Source organism: Mesoplodon mirus (genome assembly GCF_964341445.2).
Source record: "Mesoplodon mirus genome assembly, chromosome: 7".
Lineage (NCBI taxonomy): Eukaryota > Metazoa > Chordata > Mammalia > Artiodactyla > Ziphiidae > Mesoplodon > Mesoplodon mirus.
In genome coordinates this window covers 85,512,272-85,537,480 of record NC_138983.1, presented here as the reverse complement: position 1 = coordinate 85,537,480, position 25,209 = coordinate 85,512,272, and the positions used below count along the sequence as shown (strand labels likewise).

At 45.0% G+C, this 25,209-nt stretch overlaps 1 protein-coding gene across 1 annotated transcript in view; it reads left to right on the top strand.

Moving 5' to 3' along the window:
- The window catches only part of LOC309808841 (forkhead-associated domain-containing protein 1-like), a gene marked incomplete at both ends in the record, with an annotated part of 99,491 nt that overhangs the window by 28,803 nt on the left and 45,479 nt on the right, over positions 1–25,209 (top strand). Inside the window, 3 exons of the mRNA XM_082629413.1 lie at positions 5,401–5,671; positions 14,803–14,912; positions 18,011–18,247. Coding sequence (XP_082485539.1) covers positions 5,401–5,671; positions 14,803–14,912; positions 18,011–18,247 — 618 coding nt within the window. The remainder of the gene's footprint in view (positions 1–5,400; positions 5,672–14,802; positions 14,913–18,010; positions 18,248–25,209) is intronic.

The window sequence follows — 25,209 nt, the reverse complement described above, 5'->3', positions numbered from 1 at the left end:
AGTAAAATAATTAGGAAGGGGTGACTTTTAAGTTTGTATACCAATTGTTTCTGATATAATTTAATTGTAAATTTATGTAAGTTAATTCTTATTAATGGCTGTGTTTATCAACCAGTTGGCAAAATTCCTGGACATTTAACAATCAGTTCTCGTGGGCGGGTACCAGCTGGCCCCAGCACTCCTCTGGTACAGCAGTGAACATACCACAGGTCTTCCCGGATGGAGGCTGGGGTCCTCTGAGCTGCTTCCAGGGCGTGGCATGTACCAGAAAGAATAACACTTCCATAAGACAGTTGTCAGTGTTCCTAGAAAATCCCATTTCTAAGTAGCCCATGCGATGTCTTGTGTTTTTTCACACCATCTAATGTTCATTTCCTTTTTTTAACTTGGAAAATATCCTATCATTCACTAACCAATCGTCTAAGATCCGTTTGTGAGTATGGAAAGCAGGTAATAAATCATGACTTCGAGTAACCTAGAAGTCCTAAGAGCACAGGTATTGGAGTCAAATTGTGTCACCACTTCCTGGCCGTGAGACGTTGGGCAAGTCATTTAACCTCTCTGAGCTTCAGTTTCTTAATCCACACAATGAGGGGTAAAATGCCTCCTGCAAGATTATTCTGGAGATCAGATGAGACCACATGCATTAAGTTCCCAGCACAGTCTGTGGCACATCTGTGGCTTCTCTACACAGTGGCTCATAGCCGTTGTATTGTCCACAATTACTTACAAATGGCAGAGCACATAGCAAGCTCTCCAAGGGCAAGGTCTAAGTTTCCACCTTCTCTGCAGGCTCCAGGGCTTCCTGGCAGAATTCATGTGTACTGTAGGCACTCGATGTGCAAACTACTTCGAATTTTTTTTAGGGTCTCCCGTTCAACTTACACTCTTTTCAGGGTTAGAAGCAGATATTGGGGAGATAACACAAAGAACAAATAGATAATTTGAAAAAAAATGGATAGTGATTTCTTGAGTAAATCATTGACCTGTGTTTATTAAAGCTAATATAAATTCAGCCGTGGATGTGGTCATGGTTAATCCAGGTGGTTGACAACCTGCTTTTTTTTTTTTTTTTGGTACACGGGCCACTCACTGTTGTGGCCTCTCCCGTCGCGGAGCACAGGCTCCAGACGCGCAGGTTCAGTGGCCATGTCTCACGGGCCTAGCCGCTCTGTGGCATGTGGGATCTTCCCGGACCGGGGCACGAACCCGTGTTCTCTACATCGGCAGGCAGACTCTCAACCACTGCACCACCAGGGAAGCCCCAACCTGCTATTTTAAAGGTAGTATGGAAAATAAATCAGGACTATCACATATGCTACCTCAAAAACAAAACAAAAAACCCAACCATGGCAACATACCATATGGTCAGAGAACAGACACAAAGAAAGAGAAAAGGCATTAGCGTGTATTTTTAAACTAAAGTTTCTAAAAACAGACTTGAAGACTTCCCTGGTGACACAGTGGATAAGAATCCACCTGCCAGTGCAGGGGACACAGGTTCGAGCCCTGGTCTGGGAAGATCCCATATGTCGTGGAGGAACTAAGCCCATGCGCCACAACTACTGAGCCTGCGCTCTAGAGCCCACGTGCCACAACTGCTGAGCCCATGTGCCCCAGCTACTGCAGCCCATGCGCCTAGAGCCCACACTCCGAAACAAGAGAAGCCACCACAAGGAGAAGCCTGCGCACCACAACAGGAGTAGCCCCCCGCTCGCCGCAACTAAAGAAAGCCTGCACGTAGCAACGAAAACCCAACACAGACAAAAATAAATAGAATTAAATCTAAAATAAATAAATAATAAAAACAGACTTGTTGATAACTGACCTTGACCCCATGCTTCCTGTACAGCCCAGAGCTAGCTTTTAATGTGAGTCTTCTTCTTATGTTTGCTTTTCTCCCTGCCTGTATCGTTGTAGTTGCCAGCAGCAATTTCTGAGAAAACCTTGACCTTCCCTTTGATGAAGCAAGCCGGGAAACTAGAGAAAACCAACTTTAACCATCCAACTAAAGCTACCCTCAACCAACATGCTTCAGAGGAAAAAAAAAAAAAAAAACCTTTATTTTTAAATTTTTAAACCCGAAGAGCTTGGAGTCTCTGCTGCCTTTATACATCTTTGGCTCCTTCCCACTAGGGGCCCTATCGTTCGGGCTCTGTGTGCTGCAAGCGACAGAAACCAGCTCTAGCCAGCCTCAGGGATGGAGCACTTCAGGGTAGCACCCCAGCCAGTGCTCAAAACCAGCTTCCTTATTTTCCCTACCATGTTCACAGCAGCATAGTTATAATAGCCATGAGGTAGAAACCACCCAAGTGCCCATGACGCTTAATGGATTAAAAAAATACACTCTAGGGCCTCCCTGGTGGCGCAGTGGTTGAGAGTCCGCCTGCCGATGCAGGGGATGCGGGTTCGTGCCCCGGTCTGGGAGGATCCCATATGCCGCGGAGCGGCTGGGCCCGTGAGCCATGGCTGCTGAGCCTGCGCGTCCGGAGCCTGTGCTCCGCAACGGGAGAGGCCACAACAGTGAGAGGCCCGCATACCACAAAAAAAAAAAAAAAAAAAAAAAAAAAAAATACACTCTAAACTGTATGGTGGAATATTATTTAGCCTTAAAAATGAAGGAAGGGCTTCCCTGGTGGCGCAGTGGTTGAGAGTCCGCCTGCCGATGCAGGGGACACGGGTTCATGCCCCACTCCGGGAGGATCCCGCATGCCGCGGAGCGGCTGGGCCCGTGAGCCATGGCCGCTGAGCCTGCGCGTCCGGAGCCTGTGCTCCACAACGAGAGAGGCCACAGCAGTGAGAGGCCCGCCTACCACACACACAAAAAAATAATAAAATAAAAGAAGGAAATTCTGACATGTTACAACATGGATGAACCTTGAGGGCATTATGCTAAGTGAAATATGCCAGTCACAAAAAGACAGGTACCATGTGATTTCACTTATTTGAGGTACTTGGTACTTAGAGTAGTCCAGTTCATAGAGACAGAATGTTGGTCACCACGGGCTGGGTGGCAGAGGGAATGGGGAGTTGTTGTCTAATGGTTAATAGAGTTTACGTTTTGCAAGACGAAAAAGTTCTGGAGATCCATCTCACAGAAATGTGACTATACTTAACACCACTGAACTGTATACTTTAAAATGGCTAAGATGATAAATTTTATGTTGCAGGTTATTTACCACAATCTGAAAAATAAATAAACAGCTTCCCTCTCTCCATGTCTGGGCTCCACTCCCTCATGCTGGCTGCATTCTGAAGTCCCACCAGGTCACTCCAGATCCTGGTGTCCAGCCAAGTCTTCTTGGTTCTCCTTGGCTCTGATTGGATCACTTGCCCCACCACTGAACCAATCAGTATGTCCAGGGAGTGTGATTGGTTGATTGCTTAGCCCCACCCACAGCAATGGGCCGACAGATTGGGAGGGAGATTCCTGGAATTTCCAGAAGAGCCAGGTGGGTTGCGGCCTGTCCACTACGGCAGTGAACCACTTGAGGCATGAGATATGAGCACTCCCTTCAGCACCCTGGCAGTTAGTGGGCAGTGAGGCACATCTACCTGAGCATCCCAGCACAAAAGGGAATTCCTCCACACTACCCGTGGTCTCTCGATTTGTTTTCTATCAGGCGGGGGTAAAACATATTCAAATTTCCCCCTTCCCACCTTCAGCCCTTTCATTCGATAAATCTTTATTAAATCGATGAGGAAAGGTTGTAGGAATGATTGAGGCAAGACAGCCCCAGAGGAGAGGACGGGAAGGGATCGGATGGATGGAGAAGTGAGTGCAAGGCAGGAGCAGGACACCTCAGCTTCTGAAAGGAGAGAAAGGAAGAAAGCTTAGGTGGAGACCGAGGTGCCCACAGTGGAGAGAAATTCGGATCTTCATATAAGGTAACAGAGTTCTGGAACACTGCCAAGTCCGTTCCTGAAACAGGTTTCAACGGGGCCAGTGTCATCATAAATGCTGGGCCAGGTGTCGCCAGGCAATTGGAGTTTGATTTTCCCGAACAGTGTTCTCCCTGACTCCAAAAAAGTCTTCAGGGGAATTCACCAGATTCTTGACTTGGCTGGGAAAGACTGTAGCTAAAAGACTGGTTTGGGAACCTGAGTGAGTGGAGAACCTTCCTCTTGAATACAATCCAGCTGGAGCTATAGGAAGTTCTGTCTGCCAGTGCTCCTATTTCGGAAGCATTCTGTCCTGTTTCTCATTCTGTGTCTGCAGTCTGCAGAAAGAGAAACGTGACCGCCACAGGCGGCAAACCTTTGAACTTAGCTTCTTCCTTGAAAAGTGTGTTTTTTTCTGCCAAGCGACTGGGGGTGGGGTTGGGGCAGAGAAGGGAGAGAGAGACAGAGAGGGAAAGAGCTTTCCAGAACCCCAGTCCCACCACCCTCTCCACCACCACCTGAGCTTGGTGAAGTCCTTAACCTCTCCAAGCCTCATTTGTAAGCTAGGAATAAGGAGAGCTCCTCCCCTTCAGGGCTATCGCGAGAAATCGGTGAGTAATTACAATAAATGGTAGCATTCACGATGTCACGGTTTAACCACTAGGCTCGGGGAGGGATGGCCACAACAGCATTAACCAAGAAAAAGCCAGGTGTCAGCACCTCTCAGCATTTGCTTCTCCCGGTGTAGATGGATTTTGATGTGCTCTCTAATGAAAGTAGCTACAGACATCTTCCGCCGGGTCAGATGAAAAAAGGTTCCCTCGATAGATATTTATGGCGCGTCTGCCAAGAATCAGATGTGGCAGATGTTGAGGATCACAGGCTAATGAGCCAGCTGGGTTTCGAGCCAGTTGGGGTGCCTGCCACCCCAGAGCTCTCGGCTTCGGGGAACAGGTGGAATGGGAGTGCCAGGGAGACACACAGTGTGGATGTGTGTGTCCTGGAGAGCTGGGCTTGAATCTCGGAGATGTGTTCATTCATTCTTTCAACCAGTATTTAAGGACCTACTGTGTATGTGCCAAGGGTTTATTCTAGGAGCTGAGGATACGGTGCTGAGCAAGGTAGACAAAAAGCTGTCAGCCTCTCAGAGCTCAGAGGTGGCGTTGTACCAGCTCAGACGCTCACTGCCAAATCTGTGGTCCTGGGAAAGTCACTAGGTCTTGCTCAGCCTCGGGCTCATCACAGAGCATCAGGGGTATTAAATGAGGTAATGCATGTGAATCTCTTGACTGGGTGCCTGGCACGAAGGCTGCACCCAATAAATGGTGGTGTGATAGTGTGCAAGGTGACCCATGGTGGGGACCACCATCCCGAATTTGGGGAGAGTCTGGGAGGGATTCTTGGGAGAAGTGACTTATACGCCGAAATCTAGGGCAGCAATTATGTCGCCGGGACAGAAAGGTGAAGACCACCCCAGCTGCTCGTAACCTCCCCTGACCCTCTTGTCTGCCCCTGCAGGTCTCCTTCCCATGGGTGAGGGGCCCAGCACCTTGGCCAAGGCCACAGCCACCTTGGGCCACCCAGCAACTGAACCAGTCACCCTCACCAACACAGACCCCCTTCTACCCGGGCATCTGGCCAGCGCCAGTGCAGAGGAGCTGGTCGCAGGGGTCTCCCAAGCCCCCCATGGTCCCACCAGCCTCCCACAGGCGGCCCGTGAGTGCCAGCAAGAAGATGTTCTCCTTCAAGGTGGACAGAGCCGCCCACAGCGTTCCCATCATCAGGCAAGGTACACATGGGTGCTTCCTTGGCGGCTTAGGGGAGGGGCTTTTGCTAGGAGGATGGGTCTCAGTTTCTGCTTTCCCCTTTTTTAAAAATTTTTATTGAGGTGCAGTTGATTTACAGTGTTGTGTTAGTTTCAGGTATGCAGCGCACTGAATCTGTTCAACATATACATGTATCCACTCTTTTTTAGATTCTTTTCCCATATAGACCATTACAGAGTATTGAGGAGAGTTCCCTGTGCTATCCAGTAGGTCCTTCTTAGTTATCTCTTTTATGTATAGTATTGTGTATGTCAATCCCTCTCTTCCAATTTATCCCTCCCCCCTCTTATTCCTGGTAACCATAAGTTTATTTTCTACATCTGTAGCTCTATCTCTGTTTTGTAGATAAGTTCATTTGTACCTTTTTTTAGATTCCACATATAAGCAATATGGTATGATATTTGTCTTTCTCTGGCTTTTGCTTATGTTCTCTGGTTCTGAAGTAGAACATAATCAAATGTGAAAAAATTGGGATAAGCAGAAAGTTAGAAAACAGTAAAAGATAAGCTGTCACCCTTATCACCAGAATTCTCCCTGTTGACTTTTTGGTACAAACTCCTCCAAGACTGTGCTCTGCCCATCTGCACACGTCAGTACCTCTGTGGTGAGTGTGTGTGTGTGTGTGTGTGTGTGTGTGTGTGTTTGTACATATATATGAATATATATGAATGTGTATCAGAATCTAAATTTATATACTTCAACTCAGATGTACAGACATATTGGTAACTGAAATCCCTCTTGCCTTAGGAGGTTTTTAAATATTTTATTACCATTTTACAGGTAAGAGGAGACTGAGGCTTATGGAGAAAATTACTTCTCCGGAGGTTATGTATTCAATCTAATCAAAATAACGCTTTTCAGTCAAATTTAAGGCTGGTTATCTCAGTGACTGTCACTCACAGCCTGGTCACTTTGGGGACACACAGCCATCAGGGTTTCCTTCTCCCCCCCTCCCCCCCAGAAGGCCTCATGGCACTTGGGGAGGAGACTTCCTGTCTGTCACCATCCTCTTGGCCTTGTCAGCCTTACTGGCAGAGTAGCTGGGTCGACTTAGTCCCTGGCATGATTCCCAGGTTTCTTCTGTGGCCACTGGTGTGAAGGTCCCATTCTCTGTTTTCTGTGTCCCAGCCCCAGACCCCTCTGAGTCCCCAGGTCTCTCGATGCCTCCACACCCTTCCCTGGTCTCACTCAGGACCACTCACCTAGTCACTTCCCTCAGCCATTCAAATAATAGTTATTATCCTGAAATAAACAGACTAAGGAGCAAATGAAAGGTATCTCTGCAGTTTACATCATCATCATCATCATCTAAGGAACGCTCATGTACCAACCACCCAAGTTAAGAAATTACTCAGCCACTTCCCCCCAGCATTTTTTTTTAATTTAATTAATTAATTTATTTATTTATGGCTGTGTTGGGTCTTCACTTCTGTGCGAGGGCTTTCTCCAGCTGCGGCGAGCAGGGGCCACTCTTCATCGCGGTGCGCGGGCCTCTAACCATCGCGGCCTCTCTTGTTGCGGAGCACAAGTTCCAGCCGCGCAGGCTCAGTAGTTGTGGCTCACGGGTCCAGCTGCTCCGTGGCATGTGGGATCTTCCCAGACCAGGGTTCGTACCTGTGTCCCCTGCATTGGCAGGCAGACTCTCAACCACTGCGCCACCAGGGAAGCCCCCCCCCCAGCATTTTAATGTGAAAACGTTCAAACCTACAGCAAAGCAAAAAGAATTCTACAGAGACAGCTCTCCTCCTAATTCTACCGCTAACACTTTGCTGTACTCTTTATTACATTTCTGTCTACCCATCCTTCTTGTCCTGCATTAATCCATCTTATTTTTTGGATGCATTTCAAAATAAATTGCACACATCTGTAGTCCTCCCCCTAAATGTTTTAGCACATATACCATTAACTAGAACTCAACATTTTTTGTCTCCTTCATGTAAAATGAACACAGAATGTGTATTAGTTATCATGATTGCATAACGAATTCTCCCCAAACGTAGTAGCCTAAAGCAAAATCAAACATGTGTTATCATCTATACGGTTTCTGTGGGGTCAGGAATTTGGCAGCAGCTTAGCAGGACGGCTGTGGCTCAGGGTCCCTCGTAAGGCTGCAGTCATCTGAAGGCTTGACCTGGGCCAGAGGATCCACTTCGAACACGGGTGCTCACATGGGTGTCAACAGGAGGCCCCGGTTCCTCACCACATGGGCCTCCCCAGAGAGTGGCTCGAGCGTTCTCATGACACGGCAGCTGCTCCTCCTGAGCAAGTGATCCTGGAGGACAAGATGGAAATGGCAACATCTCTTGTGACTAAGCCTCAGAAGTCATGCTCTGTCATTGTTGCAATATCCTGATGGTTACCCAGGGAGTCACCCTCCAGTGTGGGAGAAGACTACACATGGGCCTGAAGACCAGGAGGCGGGGATTATCAGCAGTCATCTTGGAGGCCGGCTACCACAGCCTGCCCTCGGGTCCTCAATGATTCACACTCCTCCTCCTCTCTCCCGAGGCCCCCCAAAATCTCACCCCAGTAACAGCATCGGCTCAAATTCCAGAATCTCGTCTAAATCAAGTCCAGGTACAGATGGGGCTCATGGGTGTAGTATCTTATGTTCAGCTCATCAAGTACTACTTCCAGAAATCTGAAGACCTCTGAACAAAGGGTCTGTCCCTCACACACCCAGCACATATTGGTGGGACAGACATAGCATCACTGCTACATACACTCCTCTTGTTCCAAAAGAAGAAAAACAGGAAACACACAGGAGTCCCTGGCCCAAAGCAGTTCTGAAGTCCAGCTGGGAAAATATCGGCAGTTCCTTGACTGGGCTTCAGTCCAACTCTTGCCCAGAAATGACTTTCCAGGGCTCTTGGCTCTGCCCCTGGTCCGTGAGTTCCGCCTTCTGAGTCGTCCTCCCTTTCCTATGAAAGGTGTCCCATGGATGTGGCTGCATAGTTTTATAGCCTGCTTCCTGCCTGTAGAAGCTTGGGGGTCCAGACGCTTCTTTGACTTTTGTGGGTCTCTGTCAGTCTGAGTTGGCAGTGCTTCTTATTGGGGTTCATCCTATCAGGCAAAAACCACGCCCACAGACTTTTCTGTCACAAGCCCTTCCACCATGGGCTTCTGCAAAGACTGACAAAGGACAGAAGCTTCTTAGAAGCCCAGTTCTTTGACCGAAGGGTTCTCTTGGACACTGCCCTGGATCTGTATTCTTAACAAAGGATTTTACAACCACACCCTCAGCTTCTTCTCTGGACTGTGTTTTCTTGAGAGTGCCCTTGACTTGATCTTTGCCCAGAACCTGTTTCTTACATTTCATTTGCCACCTGGAGAGGCAGGGAATTTTCAAGCCCAGAACATTGCCCTGATTTAACAGCCCTTCCTTTAACTGTCTCTCCCCCTCACATTTCACTATAAGTAGCAAGAAGTAACCAGGCAGCACCTTCCAAGACTCTGTCTGGGACTCTCTTTAGCTTGACCACTTAGCCTCATCACAAACATTTTCTACCTTCCTCATGACCACAGGCAACGTGTTAGGAAACCTTCTGCCACCACCTAACAAGGATCCCTTAACCCCAGTAACATTTTCCTCACTTTCCTGGAACCCTTCCCTCACTGCCTCCTCAAAGGCCATCGGGCTTCTACTAAGACTATTCAGGCTTTCTCAAAGACTCTTGGCCAAAGTCCTCCAGCTTCTGGCCACTGTTCCATCCCAAACCACTCCACATTGTAGGGTTTTTGTTAAATTTTCCACCACTCCTGGTGCCCAAACCTGTATTTGCTACTTATTGTTGCATAACAAATTACTGCAGGATGTAATGGCCTAAAACAACAGTAAACATTTATTATCTCATAGCTTCTCTGAGGCAGGAAGTTGGGAATGGCTTAGCTGGGGGATTCTTGCTCAGGCTTGTCCATGAGGTGGCAGTAATGGTGGTGGCTGGGCTGTGGTCCTCTGGGGGCTTGTCTGGGGCCTGAGGACTCACCTCCAGGATGGGTCACTCCCATGGCTTTTGGTAAGAGGCCTCAGTTCTTCACTAAGTGCACCTCTCCATACGTTGCTTGAGCATTCTCAAGCTGCCAGCTCCTCCAGACAAGTGGTCTTAGCGAGTGAGGCAGAAGCTGCAATGTCTTTTATGATCTAACCTCAGGAATCAAACTGTGTCATTTCTGCAATATCCTTGGTTACATAGAGAAGCTTTGTTACGGGCTGAATTGCATTCCCCCAAAATTCATATGCTGAGGCCTCAATCCCAATATCACAGAATGTGACCATATTTGGAGATAGTGTATTGAAATAGATGAGTAAGTTAAAATGAGATGATTGGGTGGGCCCTAATCCAAGGGCTGGTGTCCTTGTAAGAAGAGAGAGAGAGACGCCAGGGATGCACGTGCACAGAGAAAAGGGCATGTGAGGACACAGCAGGAAGGTGGCCGTCTGCAAGCCAAGGAGAGAGGCCTAACCCTGCCCACACCTTGATCTTGGACTTCCAGCCTCCAGAACTGTGAGAAAATGAATTTCTTTTGTTAAGACCTCCTGTGGTGTTTTGTTATGGCAGCCCCAGCTAACTAATATAAAGTCCATCCAGTATTGGAGAGGATGATGCAAGGGTCTGAATACCAGGAGACAAGAATCAGTGGGGCCATCTTGGAGACTGGCTACCACACCCTGAAAGGTGTAGATCTTGAATGTGCACAACTATGTAACCCAAATTCCTATCAAGATATAGAACATTACCATCACCCCAGAAAGTTCCCTCATGTCCCTCCCCAGTCAATTCCCAGCCCCAGGCCCCAGAGGCACCCACTCTTCTGAATTCTTTTCCCGCCATGGATTAGATATTCCTGTTCTAGAATCTCAAGTACACAGAACCATGTAGTACATGTTCCTTTGTGGAAGGCTTTTTTCACTCAGCATAGTATTTCTGAGATTCATTCATTTTGTTGTATGCATCATGTTCTGTCTTATGAACATATATACAGGGTTTTTGGGTTTTTTTTTTTTAATGTGTCCTTTGGACACATGGCACATGGGCTGTTTCTTTTCTTTTTTTCACTCCGCCATTTAAATTTTTCCACTGTAATCACCGGTTTCTCCAGTGCCATGCTGAACTTGGGGCTTCTCTGAAGGACTTGGATTCCCCCTGGAGAAATGAAGGATGAGTCGTATGGCTTAGAGTCCCTCACATCTACCTGGGCTCTATCTCCTCAGCCTCTCAGCCAGGTCTCATGTTTCCAAACGTTTGCCCTCGTTTCCCTGACACTCTCGCCATCCTCAGAAAAGGACTTTCATCTTCCCGTGTCATGGGGAGTTCCTTTCTGTCTGGGCCTCTCTACTCCACGCTTCAGAGAAAACTCTGTGCTCCAGTCCTCCATGCTGTCTCTTGACAGAAAACACCTCTTTTTAAGGGTTCCGAGAAAGCTCTTTCCTCTCTTAGCAAAGCTGGGCTCTTCCAATTAAATTGGTTTACTGTTAGACTGTCACCTTGCTTTAGACTTGAAAAATTCTATTTGAAAACCCAAAGCCAAGGATTTATTTACTGCAGATCAGGTCAGGGTTTCTCAATCTTGGCACAGTGACAGGTGGGTCGCATAACTCCTTGTTGAAGGATCTGTCCTGTCCACTGTAGAGTGTTTAGCAGCATCCCTGACTCCTACCCACCAGAGATACCAGTAGCAACACCACCACCACCACCCCTAACTGTGGTTCTCAAAAATGTCTCCAGACGTTGTCAAAAATCACAACGTCATTTTGCCTGGGGGAAAAATCACCCTGTTCTAGTTAATACTCATCCTTCCTGTACCACAAGGCAATAAAACGTCAGCTCCAAGGCCAAATCTTAATGGCAAGAGCTCATGGGAGGTGGGGAAGAATTACTGAGAAAAGAAAATATGTGGAGTGACTTATTAAAATAGCATCTTGATTCATATATATATATATTTTTTTTTTCACAATAATGGGATCATATGAACCTAACATAGGTAAACTTTTTTTTCTTTTTTTGGCCGTGCCGCTCAGCTTGCAGGATCTTTGTTCCCCAGCCAGGGATGGAACCTGTGCCCCCTGCAGTGGAAGCACAGAATCCTAATCACTGGACTGCCAAGGAATTCCCTACCCGATTTTTAAAATTCAATAATATGTCATAAACATCTTCCCACTTCAATACATTGACTGCATATTGGTTAAAAGCATAGGCTCTGAATCCAACAAACTTAGGTTCATCCCTTGACTCTACCACTTACCAGCTGTGTGTCCTTGAGCAGGTGACTTGACGTCTCTGTGCCTCATACCTCTCACGTATAAAATGGAGATGGGAATAATAATGCCTATCTCACTGGGTTGTTATGAAGACGAAATCGTATCCTGCCTGTAAGTGCTGAGCACAGCGCCAGGTGCATAGCGAACATTCAGTAAATATTAAAATATTTAATATTTTAATATTTAAATTTTAATATTTTAATAATTTTAATATTTAAATTTTAAATATTAAAATTTAAAAATTAAGTTATTACCTAACCATGATTGTTATTTAACTTTTATTTACAACTTACAATGTCTGAAAGACACAGTTAAGGTGCACACATACTGCCCCTGCTGCAGACTGGTGATTATTGGAGCGCACCAGGACAGCTGGGGGTTGTTAAAATATTAAAGTAACTTCCCTGCCCTTTGGCCAACAGCTCATGCCCGAAAATTCTTAAAGTGACTGCGTCCCCATATCCGCCTTCCCACCGCCCCAGCCCTCCCGACCCTCCCTGGGGCTTCTCCCCACTGGGACCTCCGAAGGATCCGGCAGCTAGAGTTAAGCCGGTTTGGTCATACATGGCCCTTAGGTTCTTTCTGATAAATAACAGTAGCCGGTAAAGAAGTTTGGGGCAGGTGAGGGGTAACTGCTCCAGCACCTCCCTGCCTGGGTGTAAGGAAAGCGAGTCTCAGAGCAAATTCTAGCCCCACAAAGACTTTCGGTAAGCACACCTTCCCTAATAAAGGGACCCCATCGATCAGCCTGTTCTGTAAGTTTGATGAAGTCCCCCCTCCGGCCATCATCTTGCGGGGAAGGGTCCCTCAAGACAGCCACAACAGGGTTGCAGAGGCAGCCAGAGTCACCCCTAGAGGTGGCATCAGATGCCAGAACTCTAAGCTGAGACTGGACAGGGGCCCATTTAGGGTCAGACCCCGTGGCCCTCCCTGGGGACACAGGCCAGGCAGTACCTTCCTCCAGTGGGAGCCGATTTCTTGAGGAATCTGAAAACAGATCAAGTCTTCCTCCTGAAAATTCAGTTTCCAAATTGAGATACACAATCAGTGTAAAATAAACCCCAGATTTCAAAGGCTTCATGCCTCGAAGAAAAAGAATATAAAATATCTCCATATTTTTTGTCGATTACGTGTTGAAATGATGTTTTTTTAATGTATTGGGTTAAATCAAATTGATCATTAAAAAATTCATCTCTCCTTTTTACCTTTTTAATGCGACTACTAGAAAATTGAAAATTGCATTCTGTAGCTCCCTTTATTTCTCTATCAGGCACTGCTGCTATAGTCAGTTAGGACTTAGCTGCTCAGGATCCAAGAGAGTCAGATGGGGGCAGTGAGCTTCAAATAAAAGTTTTCTAATCATGGACCTAGTTGGGGAGGTGGAGGGAGAGAAAATGGGCAGCTGCTGAAGTTCCAGGCCCTTCTGTTCCTCGTGCCCCAGGAAACACTGTGGCCAGGGCTGCTCATTCAACACACAAGGCTGTGCATTCTCCGGGCACCACAGGCCATCAGCTATGTCCACTAGAGGTTCTGGGGTCCACAAACAGGTTTGAGACCTGGCTGGGGGGCAGGAATCTTTGATTCTAAAATGCATAAATAAAAAAGGCAGAAGCAAAATGAATAAATGATGAATGTCCACAAACATGACAGTGCATGCTTCATTCATCATTAATGTTAATACTCATTAAAGTTTCATCACCACTGAAAACAATTTGTTCAGCTTCTCACTTCACAGGAAGATAAGAATGTGCAGTGACTGTCCAGAAACCATAGTCACTTGGAAATTTAAAATACGCTGCTTGGGCCCAAGTGGTTTCACAAGTAGAATTATAGAAATCTTTACAAACGTTTCTACACCAAGAAAATGGTTTCTACACCATTCAGTGTTGATGTGAGTGAATTGCGAGATGTCTGATGTGATACAGAGTGGGGCCCCCAAACACAATGCCATACTCCCCGAAAGTCATATAAACAGGCCTTGTAATATTGGGGTAAATAAGAAAAAAATTAGGAAAGCTTAAATGTCTATCAAGTGGATCCTAGTTAAACACGTTTGGCACACTTGGACAATGGACCACAATGCTACCCTTGAAAAGGACCCAGTACAGCTTCAAATACTGACATGGGAAGATGTTTTTCATATTGTTAGCTGAAAAGTAAGCTGGATAAGAATCTCTGACATGTAAATGCATTTTTGTTTTTTGAAAAGATATGACTGCAATAAAAAATATATAGCTAATGTTTAGTGCTAAATGATCTACATGAGGGGTCAGCAAACTTTTCCTGTAAAGAGCCAGATAGTAAATACTTTAGGATTTGTGGGTCACATGGTCTGTGCTGCAACTAGTCAGCTCTGCCTTTGTAGCTGGGAAGCAGCCATAAATAATATGTAAATCAATCACTGTGGCTGTGTTGCAATAAAACTTTATTTACAAAAATAGGCAGAAGGCCAGATTTGGCCGCAGGGCCATAGTTTGCCAACCCCGGCTCTATATCATTATTCTATTTAATCTCCAGATAGCCCTTTATAGCGGAGACTATCAGTGATCCTAAATTATGGATGTGGAAACGAAGGCTTAGAAAGAGCAAATGACTTGCCCAAGGTCATCACCTCTTATGCGGCATAGAAAAATGTCTGGAAAGAGACACACCACAGTGCATCAGTGCAGTTAATGCTGGGGAAGAGAAATGAGGCAGCTCTTACCCTTTCCTGTCCTCCTGTAATGCTTTCAGTGCATAAGTCTCATGAATGTGAAGGTTAATCTGAAAATATTTTTTAAGACTTTGGGGAAACTCACAGTCTCCTCTGCATTCTCTGTTGATCTTGTGTGTTAGTGTGGACCAACGCGGCGGAACTGTCGGAACAATCAGTGGCCGAGGAAATTCCTGGGGCAGAGCCCTACAGAGAAATTTTTGTGGACCAGGACCTGGCCCAGTATGATAAGGTGAGGGGTCTCGGGGAAGCACAGAGCTACAGCAGCAAGAGGGACCATGGAGAGATTGCCACTGCCTCTTGTTCTCTGTGTCTCAAGGACCGTCCCTTTTTCCTACTTCCAAGAAACCACCTCTTCCTCCCAAGACATTCAGCCAGGTTTGGCCACTGCTCATTTTATCCCAAATAACATCTACAACTACAAGGTACTGAGCACCTACTGTGTGCTGGGCCATGTCCTGTGCACTTGACATTTATTACCTCGTTAATCTTCACCATCTTCAAAATAGATTTTATCACCCTCACTTTGCAGATGAGGAAACTGAAGCTCAGAGAGGTTCAGTGATGTGTTCACGGCTGCCCAATGCAAGGAGCAGTGTTAGGATTCAAAGCGAGGTCTGGTTAGCTTCTCAGCGGGTACTTCTAACTCCCACACAGTAATCACTTGGTCAACCTTCAGTGATGGGACAGTGACGCAAAAACACGTTCCTAGCAGGAGGAATTGAGCCCTGAAGTCAGGGAGGCCTGGGCCAAGAGACTCGTTAAAGAACCAGAGAGGTTTAAAGCAGGGATGCGAGCAGAACAGGTGGATTCAAGCCATCCTGGGAAGGGCCCAGGTCAATTTCTCCCCACTTAGACACGACTCGAAAGTTACTCTAAAAGAAGCAGTCTATAATATCTCGCTTTCCTTCAGGGCCAGGGCCTGCTCCTGCAGCAATTCTCAGAGTTTGTGAGGAGCAGACCTACCTGGGGTTCTTGTCAGACACGGAAATCCAAACCTTCAGGAGGCAGGGGGTTCCAACCAGGCATCCTGGGACCAGACTCTGAAAAATGTTGCAGAAAGGCGAGAAGCCACACTCAGATTCTGTATTTATCGCTGTGTAACAAGCCATCCCAAAACTTAGCGGCTTCCAACAGCAATTCATTATTCCCCAGAATCTATGGGTTGACCTGGAAGGTTCCTTTGCTCGCGTCCTCTGGCCTCACTCATGCGGCCTCAGTCAGCCGCTGGCTTGGCCAGTTTGGTGGTCGGTCTCCATTGGCCTCCTTCCCACATCTAGGGCCTCAGCCAGGACGCCTGGACTGGTGCGCCCCTTTGTGCATGTGGTTTTTCATCACAGCACGGTGGTCTCGGGGTTCCCAGGGGGCCAGAGCAGAAGCTGCACAGCCTGTAAGAACTTGCCTGGAGATCATGCAGCATCACTTCCACTCCATTCCATTGGTTAAAGCAAGTCACGGGGCCAGCCCAGACTAGAGGGTGGGGAAATAGACTGGATGGCAAAACTGCAAAGTATTTGTTGCCATTTTTCAACCTGCCTCAATTTTAACTCGGAAATATAGTGCAACCACTATAATTTTTTCTATTTATAGAAAATGTTTATAAGCCATTTATCATTTTTTCTATTTATAATAGAAAGAATTCTTTCTCTTTATAAGTCGTTTATACCCTGACTTGCCAGGACTCCTTCAAGTGACAATAAACAAATTAGCTTGAGGGGGAGCATCGATTAGCTCAACTTATTGGAAAATTTAAAGGGCCACTAGCTTCAGGTATGGCTAGATCCAGGAGCTTGAATAATGTCATCAGAACACCTCCCCACTACCAACCTCTCCCCTCTGTTTCCCTCAGAGTCTGGCTTTCTACATGAGGCTGGCTTTGTGTGTCAGAAAAGACAAACTCAGGCAAACAAGCCTACATATTTAAAGTTTATGATCCAAAAGAAGGCAAGATGCTCTCCCTCTGTAATCGATGTGTGAAATCTCTGATTGACCAGCTTGGGCCACATGCACATGGGGAGGCGGGACAGGAAGGAGCAGGGCACATGACTGACAATCCTACCCAGACCCCATGGAAGGAGGAACGCTCCCTCCAGAAGGGCAAGGGGACCCTCACCAGGAAAGCAGAACCCACAGCTGTCCACTGCCCTCTGCAAACTTCTTATATTCCAGCACTGGCACGGGGCCTGGCACTTAGTTGCTGCCCGATGAATGTTTGTTGCATGAGAAATGAATAAGCACCTGGCTGATCATAACAGGGTGAAACAGGGGAAACTGCCCAGGAGTAGGGAATATGTCTGATGCTCTCTCTTGAAGTTTTGCCACCAACTTTCACAAGGACCCAAAGGAAGGCCCCTGGCAGCAGCTGGCAATGTCAGACAGGCTTTCTCATGAGCGAGACCCTGTCCTGCCCCAGGTCACGGAGCTAGCAGGTCGTGAGCCTGACTGGACGGCTCTCCTGGGAATGAGCTGGCCCAGAAATTGCCCGTTTACCTCCTCCCGTGACTGCTTTGGAAAAGGCCTCTGGGGAATTTTTTCTTCTTCTTCTTCTTCTTCAGTTTTTCTGACATTTTATTGATAATGTCTGGTGAGAAGTTTGGGGGAATTTTTTTTTCCTTTTTTGGAAAACCTAACCAATTCTTTGGCTGCAGAGCTTTTTCACTGGAGAGATGGAGGACAGGGTTAATTATACCTGTGGGTACAGTCTACCAGCAATTTTGTTTTTCCAGCCGAAAGTTTACATGAGCCCATGCAAATAAATCAGTATTCCTGTCTCATTTACTTTCCAGATTGAGTTACCTGGAAAAAATTCATACATGAATAGCCAAAAGAGGCAGGAAATATTAGAAGAGAGGAAAGGGAAAACAAATAGTTCAGAATGTTTTAAGTTAAAACAAATAACCCTCATTATAGGCAGAAAGTGGTCATACAGAATGTTGTTTTCCTAAGTACCTTTCCTAGGTCCCCAGTGTGCTAGGCTGTATATTATAAATGAAATCATTCTAAGTAAACTTTCTAGCAACAAATGTTCCCAAGTGGGATGGTTGTTCTTAATATGAAAGTCTAATTCTCGGGGAAAGGAAAGTTTCCGTACCTGTGAGGTACAGACATCCATTACAGGAGTCTATATACAATTACCTCATTTTAACCCAATTCTTGTCTCTATGAGATTTTCGAAGTGACAGAGATAGCCTTGAAAGTCTGCTTTTTCCCTCCCTGCCTGCCCTCACCTTCCCAAAGAATGATACCATATTTTTCCTGTCTTTCTTTAAATGGGCTCAGCCTTACATCCAGACCCACACCTAGTAAATTTCCCATCTGTCCTCCACCCAGGATGAAATAATTCTGCTGCTGGGAAAAGAAGTCAGCCGTCTCTCCGATTTTGAACTTGAATCTAAATACAAAGACACCGTGATAGCAAGCCTGCAGAACCAAGTGGCCAACCTGAGGCAGAAGCTGTTGGAAACAGCCACCTCCAGGCAGAAGGAGAGGGTGATCCCGCCCAAGTTTCAGGTTCTGCATGAAGAGGACGATGCCCAACAGAGAGAGATCCAGAGCTTGAAAAACCAGGTAGGGCTCAGAGACAAGTGGGTCGGGGCCTTGGGGTCACAACACAGGGTGACAGCTCTCAGGTAGAGCCTGGGGGGAGCCACCTGGGTAGTTAGAAATGGGCAGTCAGCACAGCATGATGAAGAGTGCAGATCCAGGGAGTGGAGGGTTGGCAAGTTTCTAGCCTTGTAAGAACAATATTAGATTTGATTAAGTGCCTACCATGTTCAGGCCCCGGTGCAGGTGCTTTGGGTGCATTAGCTTATTTATTTATTTATTTACTTATTTAATGTATTTATTTATGGCTGCATTGGGTCTCCGTTGCTGTGCACGGGCTTTCTCTAGTTGCAGTGAGTAGGGGCTACTCTTCACTGCGGTGCGTGGGCTTCTCATTTCAGTGGCTTCTCTTGCTGCAGAGCATGGGCTCTAGGCACGTGGGCTTCAGTAGTTGCAGCATGAGGGCTTCAGTAGCTGTGGCTCACGGACTCTAGAGTGCAGGCTCAGTAGTTGTGGCCCACGGGCATAGTTTCTCCACAGCATGTGGGATCTTCCTGGACCAGGGCTCGAACTCGTGTCCCCTGCATTGGCAGGCAGATTCTTAACCACTGCACCATGAGGGAAGTCCCCTCATTAGCTATTTAAACCTCAGTCTTCTGGCAGATGCCATTCTACAGATGAGGAGACTGAGGCACGCTCAGAGATGCCCAGGAGCTTGTTACAGCTTGCACAGCAAGTGAGAGGCAGTGATGTGATTTGGGCTCAGCTCTGCCACCTTGTACACCTCATGCTTTCACACCCACTTTGCATTTCCGCCCAACTCCTGTCGCTTCAGTGACCACTTCTCACACCCACCCGGACCCAGCCAGAAAGAGCTGGAGATGGGGAGAAGGAACCCCACAGTGTTCCAAACACTGAGGCCTTTATCAAACCCTGAAGGCAGCTGCTGGTTCATTTACAGGGAATTTCACCAAAAATTCTCCACCCAGAATATTTGGATTTACCAGTCAACTTCCTTCCTCCTGAAACTAAATCCAAAAAAAAAAAAAAAAAAATTTAAGTTTTAAAGAACTACTTTAAAATTGGCCACTGATCTTGTTCATAAATTATATCTCAACAAAGTTGATAAAAAAGCAATTGGTCATTGATGAATTTTGGCCTCAGTGCATAATTCTGCTTAAAACCGTAGTCAGATTTGGTTCAACATGGTGGAGTAGAAGGACATGTTCTCACTCCCTCTTTCGAGAACACTGGAATCACAACTAACTGCTGAACAATCATCGACAGGAAGACACTGGAGCTCACCAAAAAGATACCCCACATGCAAAGACAAAGGAGAAGGGAGAAGGCGCAAAGAGACAGTAGGAGGGGCGCAATCCCCATAAAATCAAATCCCATAACTGCTGGGTGGGTGACTCACAAACTGGAGAACACTTATACCACAGAAGTCCACCCACTGGAGTGAAGGTTCTGAGCTCAACATCGGGCTTCCCAACCTGGGGGTCTGGCAATGGGAGGAGGAATTCCTAGAGAATCAGACTTTGAAGGCTAGTGGGATTTGATTGCAGGACTTTGGCAGGACTGGGGGAAAGAGCGATTCCACTCTTGGAGGGCACACACAAAGTAGTGTGTGCATTGGGACGCAGGGGAAGGAGCAGTGACCCCCATAGGAGACTGAACCAGACCTACCTGCTAGTGTTGGAGGGTCTCCTGCAGAGGCGGGGGGCAGCTGTGGCTCACCAAGGGACAAGGACACTGGCAGCAGAAGTTCTGGGAAGTATTCCTTGGCATGAGCCCTCCCAGAGTATGCCATTAACCCCACCAAAGAGCCTGGGTAGGCTCCAGTGTTGGGTCACCTCAGGCCAAACAACTAACAGGGAGGGAAACCAACCCACCCATCAGCAGACAAGCAGATTAAAGTTTTACTGAGCTCTGCCCACCATTGCAAGAGCCAGCTCTACCCAGCACCAGTCCCTCCCATCAGGAAACTTCCACAAGCCTCTTAGATAGCCTCATCTACCAGAGGGCAGACAGCAGCAGCAAGAAGAACTACAATCCTGCAGCCTGTGGAACAAAAACCATATCCACAGAAAGACAGCGAAGATGAAAAGGCAGGGGGCTATGTAACAGATGAAGGAACAAGATAAAACCCCAGAAAAACAACTAAATGAAATGGAGAGAGGCAATCTTCCAGAAAAAGAATTCAGAATAATGATAGTGAAGATGATCCTGGACCTCAGAAAAAGAATGGAGGCAAAGATCCAGAAGATGCAAGAAACGTTTAACAAAGATCTAGAAGAATTCAAGAACAAACAAACAGAGATGAAGAATACAATAACTGAAAAAAAAATACACTAGAAGGAATCAATAGAATAACTGAGGCAAAAGAACGGATAAGTGACCTGGAATACAGAATGGTGGAATTCACTGCTGCGGAACAGAATAAAGATAAAAGAATGAAAAGAAATGAAGACAGCTTAAGAGACCTCGGGGACAACATTAAACACAACAACGTTCACATTATACGGGTCCCAGAAGGAGAAGAGAGAGAGACAGGACCCGAGAAGATATTGAAGAGATTATAGTCAAAAACTTCCCTAACATCGGAAAGGAAATAGCCACCCAAGTCCAGGAAGCATAGAGAGTCCCATACAGGAGAAACCCAAGGAGAAACACACCGAGACACATAGTAATCAACTTGGCAAAAATTAAAGAAAAATTATTGACAGCAGCAAGGGAAAAATGACAAATAACATACAAGGGAACTCCCAGAAGGTTACCAGCTGATTTCTCAGCAGAAAGTCTACAAGCCAGAAGGGAGTGGCATGATATACTTAAAGTGATGAAAGGGAAGAACCTACAACCAAGATTACTCTACCCAGCAAGGATCTCATTGAGATTCGATGGAGAAATCAAAAGCTTGACAGACAAGCAAAAGATAAGAGAATTGAGCACCACCAAACCAGCTCTACAACAAATGTTAAAGGAACTTCTGTAAGTGGGAAACACAAGAGAAGAAAAGGACCTACAAAAACAAACCCAAAACAATTAAGAAAATGGTCATAGGAACATACATATCGATAATTACCTTAAACGCGAATGGATTAAATGCTCCAACCAAAAGACACAGGGTTGCTGAAAGGATACAAAAACAAGAACCATCTATATGCTGTCTACAGGAGACCCACTTCAGACCTAGGGACACATACAGACTGAAAGTGAGGGGATGGAAAAAGATATTCCATGCAAATGGAAATCAAAGGAAAGCTGGAGTAGCAATACTCATATCAGATAAATTAGACTTTAAAATAAAGAATGTTACAAGAGACAAGGAAGGACACTACGTAATGATCAAGGGATCAATCCAAGAAGAAGATGTAACAATTATAAATATATATGCACCCAGCATAGCAGCACCTCAATACATAAGGCAACTGCTAACAGCTCTAAAAGAGGAAATCAACAGTAACACAATAATAGTGGGGGACTTGAACACCTCACTTACACCAATGGACAGATCATCCAAAGAGAAAATTAATAAGGAAACACAAGCTTTAAATGACACAATAGACCAGATAGATTTAATTGATATTTGTAGGACATTCCGTCCAAAAACAGCAGATTGCACTTTCTTCTCAAGTGCGCATGGAACATTTTCCAGGATAGATCACGTCTTGGGTCAAAAATCAAGCCTCAGGAAATTTAAGAAAATTAAAATCATATCAAGCATCTTTTCTGACCACAACGCTATGAGATTAGAAATGAATTACAGGGAAAAACCTGTAAAAAACACAAACACACGGAGGCTAAACAGTACGTTACTAAATAACCAAGAGATCACTGAAGAAATCAAAGAGGAAATCAAAAAATACCTTGAGACAAATGACAATGAAAACACGACGATCCAAAACCTATGGGATGCAGCAAAAGCATCCCATAGATTTAGAGGGAAGTTTATAGCTATAGAAGCCCACCTCAAGAAACAAGCAAAATCTCAAATAAACAATCTAACGTTACACCTAAAGGAACTAGAGAAAGAAGAACAAACAAAACCCAAAGTGAGCAGAAGGAAAGAAATCATAAAGATCAGAGCAGAAATAAATGAAATAGAAACAAAGAAAACAATAGCAAAGATCAATAAAACTAAAAGCTGGTTCTTTGAGAAGTTAAACAAAATTGATAAACCATTAGCCAGACTCATCAAGAAAAAGAGGGAGAGGACTCAAATCAATAAAATTAGAAAGGAAAAAGAAGTTACAACAGACACCGCAGAAATACAAAGCATCCTAAGAGACAACTACAAGCAACTCTATGCCAATAAAATGGACAACCTAGAAGACATGAACAAATTCTTAGAAAGTTATAACCTTTCAAGACTGAACCAGGAAGAAATAGAAAATATGAACAGACCAATCACAAGTAATGGAATTGAAACTGTGATTAAAAATCTTCCAACAAACAGAAGTCCAGGACCAGAAGGCTTCACAGGTGAATTCTATCAAACATTTAGAGACGAGCTAACACCCATCCTTCTCAAACTCTTCCAAAAAATTGCAGAGGAAGGAACACTCCCAAACTCATTCTCTGAGGCCACCATCACCCTGATACCAAAACCAGACAAAGATACTACAAAAAAAGAAAATTACAGACCAATATGACTGATGAATATAGATGCAAAAATCTTCAACAAAATACTAGCAAACAGAATCCAACAACACATTAAAAGGATCATACACCATGATCAAGTGGGATTTATCCCAGAGAGGCAAGGATTCTTCAATATATGCAAATCAATCAATGTGATACACGATATTAACAAATTGAAAAAGAAAAACCATATGATCATCTCAATGGATGCAGAAAACACTTTTGACAAAATTCAACTCTGATTTATGATAAAAACTCTCCAGAAAGTGGGCATAGAGGGAACCTACTTCACCATAGTAAAGGCCATATATGACAAAGCCACAGCAAACATCATTCTCAATGGTGAAAAACTGAAAGCATTTCCTCTAAGATCAGGAACAAGACAAGGATGTCCACTCTCACTACTATTCTTCAACATAGTTTTGGAAGTCCTAGCCACAGCAATCAGTGAAGAAAAAGCAATAAAAGGAATCCAAATTGAAAAAGAAGAAGTAAAACTGTCACTGTTTGCAGATGACAGGATACTATACAGAGAGAATCCTAAAGATGGCACCAGAAAACTACTAGAGCTAATCAGTGAACTTGGTCAAGTTGCAGGACACAAAATGAATGCACAGAAATCTCTTGCATTCCTATACACTAATGATGAAAAATCTGAAAGAGAAATTAAGGAAACACTCCCATGTACCACTGCAACCAAAAAATACAATACCTAGGAATAAACCTACCTAGGGAGACAAAGACCTGTATGCAGAAAACTGTAAGACACTGATGAAAGAAATTAAAGATGATAGCAACAGATGGAGAGATATACCACGTTCTTGGATTGGAAGAATCAAAATTATGAAAATGGCTATACTACCCAAAGCAATCTACAGATTCAATGCAATCCCTATCAAATTACCAATGGCATTTTTTACAGAACTGGAACAAAAAAGCTTAAAATTTGTGTGGAGACACAAAAGACCCCGAATAGCCAAATCAGTCTTGAGGGGAAAAAACGGAGATGGAGGAATCAGACTCCCTAAGTTCAGCCTATACTACAAAGCCACAGTAATCAAGACAATATGTACTGGCACAAAAACAGAAATATAGGTCAATGGAACTGGATAGAAACCCCAGAGATAAACCCACACACCTATGGTCAACTAATCTATGACAAAGGAGGCAAGGATATACAGTGGAGAAAAGACAGTCTCTTCAATAAGTGGTGCTGGGAAAACTGGACAGCTACATGTAAAAGAATGAAATTAGAACACTCCCTAACGCCATACACAAAAATAAACTCAAAATGGATTAGAGACCTAAATGTAAGACCAGACACTCTAAAATTCTTAGAGGAAAACATAGGAAGAACACTCTTTGACATAAATCACAGCAAGATATTTTTTGATCCACTTCCTAGAGTAATGGAAATAAATACCAAAATAAACAAATGGGACCTAATGAAACTTCAAAGCTTTTGCACAGCAAAGGAAACCATAAACAAGATGAAAAGACAACCCTCAGAATGGGAGAAAATATTTGCAAAGGAAGCAACTGACAAATGATTAATTTCCAAAATATATAAACAGCTCATGCAGCTCAATATTAAAAAAACAAACAACCCAATCCAAAAATGGGCAGAAAACCTAAATAGACATTTCTCCAAAGAAGATATACCGCTGGCCAAGAAGCACATGAAAAGCTGCTCAACATCATTAATTATTAGAGAAATGCAAATCAAAACTACAATGAGGTATCACCTCACACCAGTTAGAATGGGCATCATCAGAAAATCTACAAACAACAAATGCTGGAGACGGTGTGGAGAAAAGGGGACCGTCTTGCACTGTTGGTGGGAATGTAAATTGATACAGCCACTATGGAGAACAGTATGGAGGTTCCTTAAAAAACTAAAAATAGAATTACCATAGGACCCAGCAATCCCACTACTGGGCATATACCCAGAGAAAACCATAATTCAAAAAGCCACATGCACCCCAATGTTCATTGCAGTACTATTTACAATAGCCAGATCATGGAAGCAACCTAAATGCCCATCAACAGACGAATGGTTAAAGAGGAAATGGTACATATGTACAATGGAATATTACTCAGCCATGAAAAGGAACAAAATTGGGTTATTTGTAGAGACGTGGATGCATCTAGAGACTGCCATACAGAGTGAAGTAAGTCAGAAAGAGAAGAACAAATATCATATATTAACACATATATTTGGAACCTAGAAAAATGGTAAAGATGAACCAGTTTGCAGAGCAGAAATGGAGACACACATGTAGAGAACAAACGTATGGACACCAAGGGGGGAAAGCGGCAGGGGGTGGGGATGGTGGTAT